A 15,595-nucleotide genomic window follows, 5' to 3' on the forward strand; every position below is an offset into this window, starting at 1 on the left:
AAGCTTGCAAAAGTGATCTGAACCAGATGGAAAAATGGGCTGAAAAATGGCAGATGGAATTTAACGCAGACAAGTGTGAGGACAAACCAGGGACGGGAGCAGTAGGGCTCTGAGGAGCACAGTTGAACAGAGGGATCTGGGAACACAGATCCATAATCATTGAAATCAGTATGACAGGTAGATAGGGTCATAAAGAAAGCATTTGGCACAATGGCCTTCATAAATCAGAGTATTGAGTACAGAAGTTGAGATGTTATGTTGAAGTTATATATGATGTTGGTGGAGCCTAATTCAGAGTATTGTGTGCAGTTCTGGTCAACTGCCTGCAGAAGAGATTGAAGGAGTACAAAGAAAATTTACAAGGATACCACTGGGACTCAAAGACCTAAGTTACAAGGAAAGGTTGAACAGGTTCAGACTTTATTCCCTGGAGCGTAGGTGAATGAGGGGAGATTTGATAGAGGGATATAGAGAGGGTAAATGAAAGTCGGCTTTTTCCACTGAAGTTGGGTGAGATTAAAACTAGAGGTCACAGGTTAAGGGTGAAACCTGAAGGGGAACTTTCTCAATCGTGAGGATGCTGAGGAACGAGCCACCATGCGAGTTCAATTGCAACCTTTAAGTTTGGCTAGGTACATGGATTGGAGGGGGCACGGAGCACCACGATCCAAGTGTGAGTCATTGGGGATAGCAGTTTAATAGTTCAGCACGGACTAGATGGGCCAGAAGTCCTGCTTCCGCGCTGTAGTGTAAAAAAAAACGTTACCTTCGTCATCTTTGGTCTCCTCTTCCTGCGGCGGTTGAGGCATTCGGAGGCCAAGACACAGAGCTGTAGTGGGATGTCCGCCGTGCAGGCCCCCGCCCTCCGGTCAAGGTACTTCTGGCAGACCTTGACGGCCACTTGCTGGCTCCCGGCCACGTCCGTCGACACAGAGCTCTCCTGCTTCTCCTCCTCGCTCTCCTCTTCCTCCTCGAGGATGTCCTTCTGCTCAGAGTTGGAAGTAAAACGGGGTTAGCGTGGTGGTTAGCAGGACACCGGTACAGCTTGGAACGCCAGAGCTTGGAGTTTGATTCTGATGTGGTCTGTACGTCAGTCCCTCTCCCGCCCCCCCCCCGTGAAATGCATGGGTTTCCCTGGGTGCTCTGGTTTCCTCCCACAGTCCAAAGGCAGACTGGGAAGGTTAATTGGTCACGGTAAACTGTCCCATGATTAGGTTAGGGTTAAATCGCGGTGGTCAGGGATCGCTAGGCAGCGCAGCTCGAAGGGACGCAAGACCCTGTTCCGCAAAGGCATCTCCAGGTTTATTATCAAATTACCAGCATGTCACTGTCAACTACTGAGATTCATTTTCTTGCAGGCATTCAACGTAGAACAAAGACGTACAATAGAGTCAATGAAAAACTACACACAAACAACCAAAGTGCAAAAGACAAACTGTGCAAACACAGAAAAAAAAAATAATAATCAATAGTAAAATAAATAAGTAATACTGAGAACATAAGTTATGGAGTTCCTGAAAGTGAGTCCGTAGGTTGTGTTCAGTGATCAGGTTGAGGGGTAACAACTGTTCCTGAACCCGGTGGTGTGGGACCTAAGGCTTCTGCACCTCCTTCCCATGGTCACGGTGAGAAGAGAGCATGCCTGGATGACGAGTGGCAAAGGTTTTTAAGAAGCTAACTTTCAACCATCAAACCAAAGATGGGAAAGCGCAGGGAAATGGGACTAGTAGAGACAGGAAGATGCAGGGAAATGAGATTAGTAAAGGCGGGAAAGTGCGGGGAAATGGGATTAGTAAAGACGGGAAGATGCTGGGAAATGGGATTAGTAAATATAGGAAGACGCAGAGAAACAGGATTAATAAAGATGGGAAATCGCGGGGAAATGGGATTAGTAAATATAGGAAGACGCAGAGAAACAGGATTAATAAAGATGGGAAATCGCGGGGAAATGGGATTAGTAAAGACGGGAAGACGCTGGGAAATGGGATTAGTGTAAATGGGTGCCTGATTGTCAGCATAGGGCCTGATTCAGTGTGCTGGCTGAACCAGCCTTCCACCCTGTCCCGCGTGACTGGGGAAGGAGGCATGGAAGAAACTGCTTCCAATGGGGAGGCGTCTCACCAGATACTTGGAATCTGCCGATCCATCATTTTCCAAAGCCTTCCTTCCGGTCAGGATTTCAAGCAGAACCTACAGAGAGAGGCGGAGAAGGCAGGTGAGTTTGTGTGTACATGTGTAGAAGTCAGAAACAGGCCCTTCCTGTCCAACAAGCACATGGCACCCAATCACACCCATGTGACCATAAGACAGCGGAGAGTTAGGCCATTTGGCACATCAAGTCTTCTGCACCATTCTATCACGGCTGACTTATTATCCTTCTCAATACCATTCTCCTGCATTCACCCCTGTAACCTTTGACACCCTAACTTACCAAAATCGGCTTAAAATATTCCCAATGTCTTTGCTTCCACAGTCGTGTGCAGGAATGAATTCCACAGATTCACCACTTCTCTGGCTGAAGAAATTCCTCCTCATCTCTGTTCTAAAGGGGATGTCCTTCTATTCTGAGGCTGTGCCCTCTGGTCCTAGACTCCCCCATGACAGGAAACATCCTCTCCATATCCAGTCTATCTAGGTTTTTCAATATTTGATAAGTTTCAGTGAAATCTCCCCCCATGCTGCCCATTAGTTCACGGGATCATTCTCCGTAACGTTTATTGGATAAGGTGCCCAAAACCGCTGATGATACCCCAACCGCAGTCTGAAATGCGGTGATCTAATAACCCGTACGTCTTTGGAACGTGTGTGGAAACCGGAGCACCTGGTGGAAGCCCAGGTGGACACGGAGAGAACATACAAACTCCTTCAAGGCAGTGGTGGGATTGGACCCGGGCTGCTGGCGCTGGAACAGCGTTACGCTAACCGCTATGACACCGTGTCACCTTTAAGGACAGACAGAGTACCTCAACCCTTAGGATACAACGTAGAATGGTACATACAGCACGTTCGACTCTGTGTCGGGCGCCACGGCAGCGTAGCAGTTAGCGCGGCACTATAGCGGGGCATCAGAGTTCAGAGTTCAATTCCAGTGTCCACTGTGAGGAGTTTGTACATTCTCCCCATGACCACGTGGGTTTCCTCCGGGTGCTCTGGTTTCCTCTTGTAGTCCAAAGACGTACCAGTTAGCAGGTCAATTGGTCATTGTAAATTGTCCTGCGATGGCGCTAGGGTTAAATCAGGGGTTCCTGGGCTGGAAGGGCCTGTTCTGCACCATATCTCCAAATGAATAAATGAAATGATAACTGCCTAACCAGAGTAATTGCTTCTGCCTGTGTCATGTCCATATTCATCCATTACCTGTCCAGTCTCGTTATTTGCTGGGCTGTCATTATTGGAAGCCACAGTTTTTTAAAAAAAATAATACTTTTTATAAGATTTGTACTTTTAACAAACTCATGTATTTTTCACAGTATGTAGTGGTTCATCCGCACTCACTGGCAGGAAGTGGTATAGCAGCTAAACTCTGGTGAACACAGCAGGCCAGGCAGCATCTCTAGGAAGAGGTACAGTCGACGTTTCGGGCCGAGACCCTTCGTCAGGACTAACTGAAAGAAGAGTTAGTAAGAGATTTGAAAGTGGGAGGGGGAGGGGAGATCCAAAATGATAGGTGAAGACAGGAGGGGGAGGGATGAAGCCAAGAGCTGGAAAGTTGATTGGCAAAAGGGATACAGAGCTGGAGAAGGGGGAGAATCATGGGATGGGAGGCCTGGGGAGAAAGAAAGGGGGAAGGGAGCCCAGAGGAAGATGGAGAGCGGGCAAGGAGTGATTGTGAGAGGGACAGAGAGAGAGAGAAAAGAGAGAGAAAAGAAAAGTGGGGGGGAATAATAAATAAATAAGGGATAGGGTAAGAATGGGAGGAAGGGCATTAGCAGAAGTTTGAAAAGTCAATGTTCGTGCCATCAGGTTGGAGGCTACCCAGACGGATATAAGGTGTTGTTCCTCCAACCTAAGTGTGGCTTCATCTTGACAGTAGAGGAGACCGTGGATAGACATATCAGAATGGGAATGGGACGTGGAATTAAAATGTGTGGCCACTGGGAGATCCTGCTTTCTCTGGCGGACAGAGCATAGGTCACCTCGCAAACAATCTCGCATTTACCAACATTGTATTCCATCTGCCAGACCTTGGCCCATTCACCTAACCTATCTGTATCCCTCTGCAGACTCTCCACATCCTCTGTACAATTTGCTATTCCACTCAATTTAGTGTCATCAGCAAATTTTGCTACGCTACACTCAGTCCCCTCTTCCAAATCATCAATGTAAATGGTAAACAGCTGCGGGCCCAGCACCAACCCCTCCGGCACCCCACTCACCACAGACTGCCAACCGGAGAAACACCCATTTATACCAACTCTCTGCCTTCTATTGGTTAACCAATCCACTATCCATGCCAATACACTTCCTCCGACTCCATGCATCCACATCTTATTTATAAGTCTCTTGTGCAACACCTTATCGAACGCCTTCTGGAAATCCAAGTATACGACATCCACCCTCTATCCACTGCACTCATTATGTCCTCAAAGAACTCCAGTAAGTTTGTCAAACAGGACCTGCCCTTTCTGAATCCATGCTGCGTCTGTCTAATGGAACCACTCGTTTCTAAATGTTTCGCTATTTCTTCCTTAATGACAGCTTCAAGCATTTTTCCGACTACAGATGTTAAGCTAACTGGCCTATAGTTGCCCATCTTTTGCCTACATCCTTTTTTAAAAAAGTGGCATGTCACTTGCTGTCTTCCAATCTGCCGGGATCTGCCCAGAGTCTCGAAAGTTTTGGTAAATGATTACCGACGCGTCTACTATAACCTCCGCCAATTCCTTCATCACCCTGGGATGCATCCCTTCAGGCCCTCTAGTTTGCTCATCACTATCGTTTAGTGACAGTGATTTTATCAAGGTCCTCACCTCCCATTTCGTTCATAACATTCTTCTTCGGTATATCAGACGTGTCCTCCATCGTGAAGACCAACACAAAATATTCGTTCAATGCCTCAGCCATTTCCTTATCACCCAATATCAATTTCCCCTTCTCGTCTTCCAGGGGACCTACGTTGACTTTAGCCACCCTCTTCCGCTTTTTATATTTATAAAAACTTTTGCTATCTGTTTTTATATTTTGTGCTAATTTACTTTCATACTCTATCTTCCCTTTCCTTATTTCTTGTTTAGTTGTTCTCTGTTGCTTTTTAAAGTTTTCCCAATCCTCCAGTTTCCCATTATTCTTTGCAACTTTGTACACAAGCTTTTAATTTGATACTATCTTTTAATTCCTTAGTTATCCAAGGCTGGCTCTCCCCACACTTACTGTCCTTACTTTTGACTGGAATATATTTTTGTTGAGAACTGAGAAAAATCTCTTTGAAAGTTCCTCAACTGTCCTACCAAATAGTCTGTGCTCCCAATCCACAGTAGCCAACTCCTCCCTCATCCTGTTGTAGTCTCCCTTGTTCAAGCATAATACATTGGTTTTAGATCTAACTATTTCATCCTCCATCTGTATGCGAAATTCAATCATACTATGATCACTCTTTCCAAGAGGATCCCTGACTACAAGATCGTTAATCTTACTTGTCTCATTGCACAGGACTAGATCCCTTGTAGGTTCACTAACATGCTGCTCAAGAAAGCCATCACGGATTCATTCTATGAAATCCTCCTCAAGACTTCCTTCACCAACCTGATTCACCCAATCCATGTGGAAGTTAAAATCCCCCATGACAACTGCCGTTCCGTTCTTACAAGCCTCAGTTATTTCTTGGTTCATCGCCTCTGCCACTGCAATATTTTTATTAGGTGGCCGATAGACAACACCCACCAGTGATTTTTTCCCTTTACTATTCTTAATCTCTACCCAGATGGACTCACCATTCTGCTCCGTAGATCTTATATCGTCTCTCACAATCGCCCTGATCTCATCCCTAATCAAGAGCGCCACCCTACCTCCTCTGCCTTCCTGTCAGCTTTCCGTATTACCTGATACCCTTCGATATTTAATTCTCAGTCATCTCCACCTTGCAACCAGGTTTCTGTAATGGCCACTAAATCATATGCCTTGGTACTGATCTGTGCCACAAGTTCACTGACCTCGTTTCTAATACTACGGGCATTTAGATAAAGTGCCCTTGTATTCATTGTCCTTAGGGTTGTCCCGAAAGTACCCTAAGGATCAGAAAACACACAGAGATCCAAAGCATCGGAATGTGTGGAGGCACTTGAGGGCTGCTCCCACCACATCCTTAGGCAAACAACATTTCATTATGTTTTGATGTACATGTGATCATGTGCTAATAGGTCTGAATCTCTATCTGTTGTATCTGCCTCCACCAGCATCCCTGGCAGCCCAGTCCAGACACCAGCCAGAACTAGCCCCAGACATCCCCTCTCATCTTAAATGCTTACCTTCTAGTACTAAACAAAGACTCTGAAGTCTTTGAAGACCATGACCAACAAGTCCAAAGACCTGGCTGGCAAACCAGCAGGACCTAGGGATGAAAATCGTGGCTGGGCTGGGGTGTTGGTCAGGCCTCCTCGGGGTACTTTCCTACCGAGGCAGGGTGGTGGTCATAAACCAGCTGGGGGCCTCCATGTCGTGGCACCGGATGGTCACCTTGACCCCACCCTCTGCCTTTGCCACAAGATAGCAGAGGAAATTAACAGCGGCAACACAAACAAAATGCTGGAGGAACCTAGCAGGCCCAGGCAGCATCTATGAAAAAAAGACTTATTCTGGGGCAACAGGAAGCACAGGATGTCTGCAGTGGTCCTGCATCTCCTGATGGGAGAGAGTGGACAGTCCCTGGTGTGTGTCCATAGATGGTTGGTGGCTCTCTGCCTCAGGACCCTACAGAGATTCCTGTATGCTGAGCACTTTCCCAGGTGGCATACTTTCTCCAGAGGGGCCCCATCTTCATGACGTGACTACCTCCGGATGGCGTCAGCCACGCTGCTCTGCAGAAGCTGCCCAGCTTCTATCCGGATCTGCTAGGAAACATGGAACGTGGTTGCCTCTAGCCGGGACCCACCTCCGCTGGTCCCAGCTGAGGGAACGGCCCGTCCCTGCCCTACCTGATCGAGTGCTGACGTGGCTCAGGTGTGCGGGGTGATTACGGATCAGCCCACCTCCGCTCAGCTGGAGTTGCTCGCCGGACCCAGGCCACAGAACCTTACCTGGGAGCCAGTCCCTCAAAACCTGAGCCATCTCATATCAACAACTACAGTCCCTTTCAGAGATGCAGGTAGGAGGTACTTGTGTGGCCTGCTGCTCCACACCATCCATTTCGTAGCTCTCATTCACCGTTCTGACATGCCCTGGCAGTCGGTCTTTCCACCTGGGAGCGAGACTGGAAGTCCTTTTATAAGGCTGCCCTCACCTTGCACACTGGGATCTAAGGGTGGGGCCACAGGGTGATATCAAGTAACAAGTTGTTGTGCTTGCCGTCTCTACAGGAAGCAGAGAGGTGTTTCAAACCTCTCGGGCATCACGGAGATGACGACAGGAATGTGATAATTTCATCTGTGTTAGTCATGATTTGTCTGTTTTTTGTTTGGAATGTGAATGTACAATAGCACTGAAGTGGTTTGAATTTATAATAAATGTACTTTTCTAAAAGAAAAGGTCAGACACGGAGTGAAGCTCTCTCCACACCATTTCATCACACACTCCCAGGATCAGACATAGTGAAGCTCCCTCCTCACCGTCCCATCACACACTCACAGGGTCAGACACAGAGTGAATCTCCCTCCTCACCATCCCATCACACACTCCCAGGATCAGACACAGAGTGAAGTTCCCTGTGCACAGTTCCATCACACACTCCCGGGGTCAGACACAGAGTGAAGCTCCCTCCACACCGTCCCATCACACACTCCCAGGGTCAGACTCGGAGTGAAGTTCCCTCCACACCATCCCATCACACACTCCCGGGGTCAGACACAGAGTGAAGCTCCCTCCACACCGTCCCATCACACACTCCCAGGGTCAGACTCGGAGTGAAGTTCCCTCCACACCGTCCCATCACACACTCCCAGGGTCAGACACAGAGTGAAGCACCCTCCACACCGTCCCATCACACACTCCTGGGGTCAGACACAGAGTGAAGTTCCCTCCACACCGTCCCATCACACACTCCCAGGGTCAGACACAGGGAGAAGCTCCCCGTGTCCAGTTCCACTGCACGGCTGAATCTGCCACTTACCACGCCGAAACTGTAGGTGTCGAGCTCCACAGCCAACTGTCCACTCTTGATGTACTCGTCGGGAAGGTATGCCAGCGTCCCCCGCAGCGTCCTCGTCCGAGCCACCGTGCAGCTGTTGCCCGAGTTGTTGGAGTAGCGGCTGAAACGAGCCAGGCCAAAGTCCCCCAGCTTCGGAACAAAATGCTCATCCAGGAGAATGTTGGAGCTGCAACGGAGGGGAGGGATGGACACTGAGATGGGCCCAAGGGAGGCAAATCCCAAGCACAGGGGGAACAGGGGGAGGGCTGCATTGTTACCTCAGAGATGGAGGTAGGACAGCAGAGCAAGGATCTTTAGTCCCCAGATGGATTTGACACTCTGCTGAGCAGCGTAATGGTTCATGAGCATCACCATGTGCACTCCTCCTCAGCCCCAACCCCTCCCTCCATCCAGCTCCTGGCCTCCACACCGCCCCTCATACATTCACATACCCTCGCTGCCTCCCCACTCCCCTACCCCCTCCATCCCCACTGACCCCTCCACCCTCCCCCGTCTTCCCCACTTTCCCGCCCTCTCTGTACCCTCCCCTTCCACTCCCCGTTGCCCGTCCCCTCCACTCTCCCTCTGCCCCCTCCATTCCTACTGACCCCTCCACCCACCCCATCTTCCCCACCTTCCCGCCCTCTCTGTACCCTCCCCTTCCACTCCCCATTGCCCCTCCCCTCTGCCCCCTCCATCCTGCTCTGCATCTATACCACTCCCGTCCATTCCCAGCATTTCCCTGGCTCCCTCTGTCCCGCTCCGCAAACATTCCCAGCCTGAAATTTCCTTTGCCTCTGCTCACCTCATCTCCCCTCTCCCCACAATGTCCTCAGCTTCCCCCCACCTCCACCACCTGTTCACCGCGCCCATTGTTCATAAGACCATCAGACTTTGGATCAAAAACAGCTTATTTGGCCCATCGAATCTGCACTGCCATTCGATACCGGCCGACTTATATTCTTGTCTCAACCCCACTCGACTGCCTTCCCCCCGTAACCTTTGATGCCCTCACTAATCAAGAGCCTGTTAACCTTCGATTAAAATATACCCAACGACGGCCTCCACAGTGTCTGTGGCAACAAATTCCACAGATTCACCACCCTCTGCCTAAAGAAATCCCCTTTAATCTTTGTTCGAAATAGATGTCTCTCTATCCTGAAGCTGTGCCCTCTGGTTCTAGACTCCTCCACTATAGGAAACGTTCTCTCCACATCTGCTGTATCTAGACCTTTCAATATTTGGTCAGTTTAAGACCACAAGACCATAAGATATAGGAGCAGAAGCAGGCCATTCAGCCCATCGAGTCTGCTCCACCACTCAATCATGGGCTGATCCAATTCTTCCAGTCATCCCCACTCTCTTGCATTCACCCCATACCCTTTGATGCCTTGGCTAATCAAGAACCTATCTATCTCTGCCTTAAATGCACCCAATGACTTGGCCTCCACAGCCACTCGTGGCAACAAATTCCACAGATTTACCAGCCTCTGACTAAAGCAATTTCTCTGCATCTCAGTTCTAAATGGACGTCCTTCAATCCTGAAGTCATGCCCTGTTGTCCTAGACTCCCGTACCACGGGAAATAACCTTGCCATATCTAATCTGTTCAGGCCTTTTAACATTCGGAATCTTTCAATGAGATCCCCCCTCATTCTCCTGAACTCCAGGGAATACAGCCCAAGAGCTGCCAAACGTTCCTCATATGATAACCCTTTTATTCCTGGAATCATTCTCATGAATCTTCTCTGAACCCTCTCCAATGTCAGTATATCCTTTCTAAAATACAAGCCCAAAACCACACACAATACTCCAAATGTGGTCTCACGAGTGCCTTATAAAACCTCAACATCACATCCCTGCTCTTATATTCTATACCTCTAGAAATGAATGCCAATATTGCATTCACCTCTGCACCACCAACTTAACCTGCAGGTTAACCTTTAGGGTATCCTGCACAAGGACTCCCAAGTCCCTTTTGCATCTCAGCATTTTGAATTTGCTCCCCATCTAAATAATAGTCTGCCCATTTATTTCTTCCACCAAAGTGCATGATCATATACTTTCCAACATTGTATTTCATTTGCCACTTCTTTGTCCATTCCACTAAACTATCTAAGTCTCTCTGCTTCCTCAACACTACCCACTCCTCCACTTATCTTGTATCATCAATAAACTTAGCCACAAATCCATTAACCCCAGAATCCAAATCATTGACATACATTGTAAAAAGCAGCGGTCTCAACACTGACTCCTGTGGAACTCGACTGGTAACCGGCAGCCAGCCAGAATAGGATCCCTTTATTCCCGCTCTCTGTTTTCTGCCAATCAGCCAATGCTCCACCCATGCTAGTAACTCCCCTGTAATTCCATGGGCTCTTACCTTGCTAAGCAGCCTCATGTACGGCACCTTGTTAAAGGCCTTCTGAAAGTCCAAGTACACCACATCTACTGCATCTCCTTTGTCTACCCTGCTTGTAATTTCCTCAAAAAATTGCAGTAGGTTAATCAGGCAGGAGTATCCTTTCAGGAAACCATGCTGGCTTTGGCCTATCTTGTCATATGCTTCCAGGTACTCTGTAATCTCGTCCCTAACAATCAATTCCAACAACTTCCCAACCACTGATGTCAGGCTAACAGGTCTATAGTTTCCTTTCTGCTGCCTCCCACCCTTCTTAAATAGCAGAGTAACATTTGCAATTTTCCAGTCATTCGGTACAATGCCAGAATCTATTGATTCTTGAAAGATCACTGTTAATGCTTCTGCAATCTCTCCAGCTACTTCCTTCAGAACCCGTGGGTGCATTCCATCAGGGTCCAGGGGATTTATCCACCCCCAGACCATTAAGCTTCCTGAGCACCTTCTCAGTTGTAATTCTCACTGCACAAACTTCACTTCCCTGACACTCTTGAATGTCCGGTTAACCTCCAGGTTGCGATAAGATCACCCTTCATTCTTCTGAACGCCCAGAATTATCAAATGCTCCTGATACATGAACTCTTTCATTCTCGGGACAATTTTCTATAACATCCTTTAGACGCTCCCCAGTGGCAGCACATCCTGTCTTAGATAAAGGGCCCAGATCTGCTCACAACACTCCAAGTGCACCCCCCCCCAAGCCCGTCCGTCTCCCATCTATTCCTTCCACAACTCCACTGCTCCTTCCCACCACCCTTCCCCTCTCTCTCCACAAAACCCTGTCCCAGTCTCCCGCTACCATGGCCCTTTCTTTCCACTCTCCCTTCTCTTCCTCCCCCCACTCCGCCCCTCCCCACCACCTCTCTCCTTCTGTTGACTCCCTGCCGGGATCTCTGGAGCATCACCTCTTGACGTCTCCGTGGATGAGGCTGGGGCTACTGCTGTGCATGAACTGGAGTGCCCGGGCGGCCCCCAGCGCCACCTCGACCCTCTGCAGCCACGAGAGTGGAGCTGTGCCGTCCTGCAGTGGGAAAGAGAGAGAGAGAGGGGGTAAGGGACAGAGCTCACCTCCCTCTCACCCCTAGTGAGGAGGGGGAAACCAGAGAGGAGCTGGAAGACAGGGTGCGTGAGCGGAGGGTGGGGTTGGGAGGAAGAGGAGTCAGTAACTGGCGACATAACCAGGAGTGTAGTGGTAGCCGGAGCGCTCTGAAATGCATTCGGTACCTCTTTAAGAAAAAGGCCGAAATAAACAAGCTAATTAATTGGGTGCTGCCCAGGGTGCTTCGAGTATTTCAGAAACTGATCTCCTGGGAGTTTTACGCAGAACAGACTCTGGAGTTTACAAAGAATGGTGCCAAAAACAAAAAAAAATCCAGCAAGTGGATTTAACACGATGTTTTCACTCACAGAACAGCCACTCGCCAGTTATTTTTTTTTGTTTTTGGCACCAATCTTTGTAAACTCCAGAGTATATTGTGCGTAAAAATCCCAGGAGATCAGCAGTTTCTGAGAGACTCGAATCATCCTGGGCGTCACCTAATTAATTAGCTTTTTTATTTCGGCTTTTTTCTTAAAGAGGTGCCGAACACGTTTTAGAGCGCTCCAGCTACCACTGCACCCCTGGACATAATCTCAGCCACTCATCCCCTCCAGTCTGCCTTTCTGTTCCCTGATCCTCTGTTGCTTTCAGTTCTACTCTCCTGTCTGGAACTTCCCCCACTGAGCAAGAACCTCAGCTTTGGCAGGGTGGCGCTAAGGGTGGGCTCACCGATTCTCACAGGTACGTCTCGTCTCTCTGTGCGTGTTTGTGTGTATCTGTCTGCCTCTGCGTATGTGTGTCTGAATGTTCTCCCTATGACTTTGAGAGATTCCACCCCACGTCCCAATGAATTACGTGCGGGAGGGTGGGTCAGTGGGTTAAACACCCACTGGAAGTTGCCCAGCGAGTGTGTGGTACAACTGTGGAGGTGTGGGGCTGACAGGAGTGTAGGGATGATAAAAACTGGGGTGAGCGTGGGGTTGCTTACAAAGGCAGGGCGATGTTTGGTGTGGAGTTGGGGGGCTAGTTTTTGAGTTGTATTGTTACACAATGTCTCAACCTCCCACAATTTACAGAGGCACAGGGGGCTGCAGATTCTGGAATTAGGAGTTACTGAAAAACCCAGTGGGCCAGGCAGCATCTGTGGAGGCAGAGGAGTGGTCTACGTTGCAGATTGGGAGCCTGAATCAGAAATCCTCCAGCAAATTATTTTTCCTGCCACACGCACACTATGCTGGAGAAACTCAGCAGGGCAGGCAGCATCTATGGAGAGGAATAAAGTGTTGACGTTTCAGGCCAAGAGTCTTCATCAGGACTGGGAAGAAGAGGGCAGATACTTTAGGGACATATAAGAGACTCCAAGACACACGAATGATAGAAAAACAGAGTGCTATCTGGGAGACGAGGGTTAGGTTGATCTTAGAGTAGGTTTAACAGTCAGCACAACATCGTGGGTCGAAGGGCCTGACCTGTGCTGGAGTGTTCTATGTTCCAAAATGCTCCAGCGGAAAACTTGCTTGGTAACAAACCGTAACGTTGAAATTCGGTGCAAATACTCCGCGAGAAAGACCGATGAACCCACACTCCCCCACCCCCCCACGGGAGTTCCAACAGTGACCCAGCCTAATGAAGGGTCTTGGCTTGAAAGGCAGAGAGATTGTTCCCCTCCACAGCCTGACCAGATGAGCTCCTTCAGCGTTTTGTGAATGTTACTCTGGATTCCCAGCACCACCTGTGGTTGTATATTTCACACAGAGTCTTTACCAATATAGAGCATAGGACAGCACACTCATCATTTACTCTGTCTAATTCCAGCAGTGTATGAAGAGACGGTGCAGAGGGAGCTTCACTCTGTGTCTGACTCCAGGAGAGTGTGATGGGATGGAACGGAGGGAACTTCACTCTGTGTCTGACTCCAGGAGTGTGTGATGGGACGGTGTGGAGGGAGCTTCACTCTGTGTCTGACCCCGGGAGTGTGTGATGGGACGGTGTGGAGGGAGTTTCACTCTGTGTCTGACCCCGGGAGTGTGTGATGGAGCGGTGCAGGGGGAGCTTCACTCTGTGTCTGACCCCGGGAGTGTGTGATGGGATGGTGTGGAGGGAGCTTCACTCTCTGTCTGACCCCGGGAGTGTGTGATGGGACGGTGTGGAGGGAGTTTCACTCTGTGTCTGACCCCGGGAGTGTGTAATGGGACGGTGTGGAGGGAGCTTCACTCTGTGTCTGACCCCGGGAGTGTGTGATGGGACGGTGTGGAGGGAGTTTCACTCTGTGTCTGACCCCGGGAGTGTGTGATGGGACGGTGTGGAGGGAGCTTCACTCTGTGTCTGACCCCAGGAGTGTGTGATGGGACGGTGTGGAGGGAGTTTCACTCTGTGTCTGACCCTGGGAGTGTGTGATGAGATGGAGCGGAGGGAACTTCACTCTGAGTCTGACCTCAGGAGAATGTGGAAGGAGCTTTATTCTGTGTCTGGCCCTGGTAGTGTGTGATGGGATGGCGTGGAGGGAGCTTCACTCTGTGTCTAACCCTAGAAGTGTGTGTGATTGTTTGGTGTGGAGGGAGCTTCATCCCGTGTCTGATCCCAGAAGTGTGGGTGATGGGACGGTGCGGAAGGAGCTTCACTCCGTGTCTGATCCTGGAAGTGTGTGTGATGGGTTGGTGTGGAGGGAGCTTCACTCTGTGTCTGATCCCGGAAGTGTGGGTGATGGGACAGTGCGGAGGGAGCTTCACAGTGTGTGTGATGGGATGGTGTAGAGGGAGCTTCACTCTGTGTCTCTCCTGTGCTGTCCTTAAGTGTTGATGTTTGAATTATTCCATGTGTATGGATTTCTTAAACGTATCTGCAGTGCTTAATGGAGTAGATGAGGGAGATCTATAATGGTAAAATCTCTTTTGCCTACATACAGTTCAAATCCCTCCATTCCTGAACATTTGTGTGTCTATCCAACAGCCTTTTTAACGCCTCTATCTGCCTCCACCACCTCCCCGGCACTGCTTTCTCTCAGTATCATCAGCTTGCCCCACACATCTCCTTAAACTTTCCCCTCTCTCTCGCCTTAACCGTAAATCCTCTAGGATTTGTTCAAAGCTGATGTGCCCAGGCCTCAGCTCTTCTCACATGCAATTCCCCGTGGTCAGTTATTTACTGTTCTGTGTACGCACGGGTGTGAGGAGGAACTCACTTGCAGCACCAGAGAAGCAGCGTGCACAGGAGAAACAGAAATTAAACAGAGATCAGCACAGCTTGGACAAGAAAGAAGACAATTAGAACGACAGTGTTGCTGGACTGAGATCGTGATCGGGGTTGTGGCAAGAACCGAATGGTTGAAGGGTAGTATCTGTTCCTGAACGTGGTGGTGTGGGACTTCAGGCTTCTGAATCTCCTGCCCGATGGGAGCCGCGAGCAAATGGTGAAGATCTTTGACGGGGGATTGTTAAAGCAGCGCCCCTCAGTTCCTTGTAATTAATTTCTTCGTTAAATGCCCCTTATCTGTGGAATCCTTCAGCATGGAGGGCTGCAGAGGCCAAGTCATTGGGTGCATCTAAGGCTCTCAGTAAGGTGGTTAGGGTTTATGGAGAGAAGGTGGAAGAATGGGGGTTGGGAAAACCAACCAGTCTCGACTGAATGGGGGGGAATCGGACTCGACGGGCTGAATGGACTCCACTCCTACATTTTATGATCTCGTCTTCGTGGAGGAGGGTTCCAGCTACCCACCCGTCTCTGTGCCAGAGGAAGTGATCGAAGGTAGAAGGGTGACACGGTTGGTGTAACACTATCATAGCGTCAGTGACCCAGGTTCAACTCCCACCTCTGCCTGTAAGGAGTCAGCACGTTCTACCCGCGACCACGTGGGTTTCCT

The 15,595-nt window shown here is 49.3% G+C and overlaps 1 protein-coding gene across 1 annotated transcript in view; it reads right to left on the bottom strand.

Moving 5' to 3' along the window:
* irak1 (interleukin-1 receptor-associated kinase 1) overlaps positions 1-15,595 on the bottom strand; it is a 106,282-nt gene that overhangs the window by 13,566 nt on the left and 77,121 nt on the right. The window contains exons 8-11 of the mRNA XM_063035077.1: positions 11,603-11,718; positions 8,261-8,465; positions 2,122-2,190; positions 767-985 (exon numbers count right to left, since the gene is read on the bottom strand). Coding sequence (XP_062891147.1) covers positions 767-985; positions 2,122-2,190; positions 8,261-8,465; positions 11,603-11,718 — 609 coding nt within the window. The remainder of the gene's footprint in view (positions 1-766; positions 986-2,121; positions 2,191-8,260; positions 8,466-11,602; positions 11,719-15,595) is intronic.

This window comes from Mobula hypostoma, chromosome 28 (genome assembly GCF_963921235.1).
Source record: "Mobula hypostoma chromosome 28, sMobHyp1.1, whole genome shotgun sequence".
Classification (NCBI taxonomy): Eukaryota; Metazoa; Chordata; class Chondrichthyes; order Myliobatiformes; family Myliobatidae; genus Mobula; species Mobula hypostoma.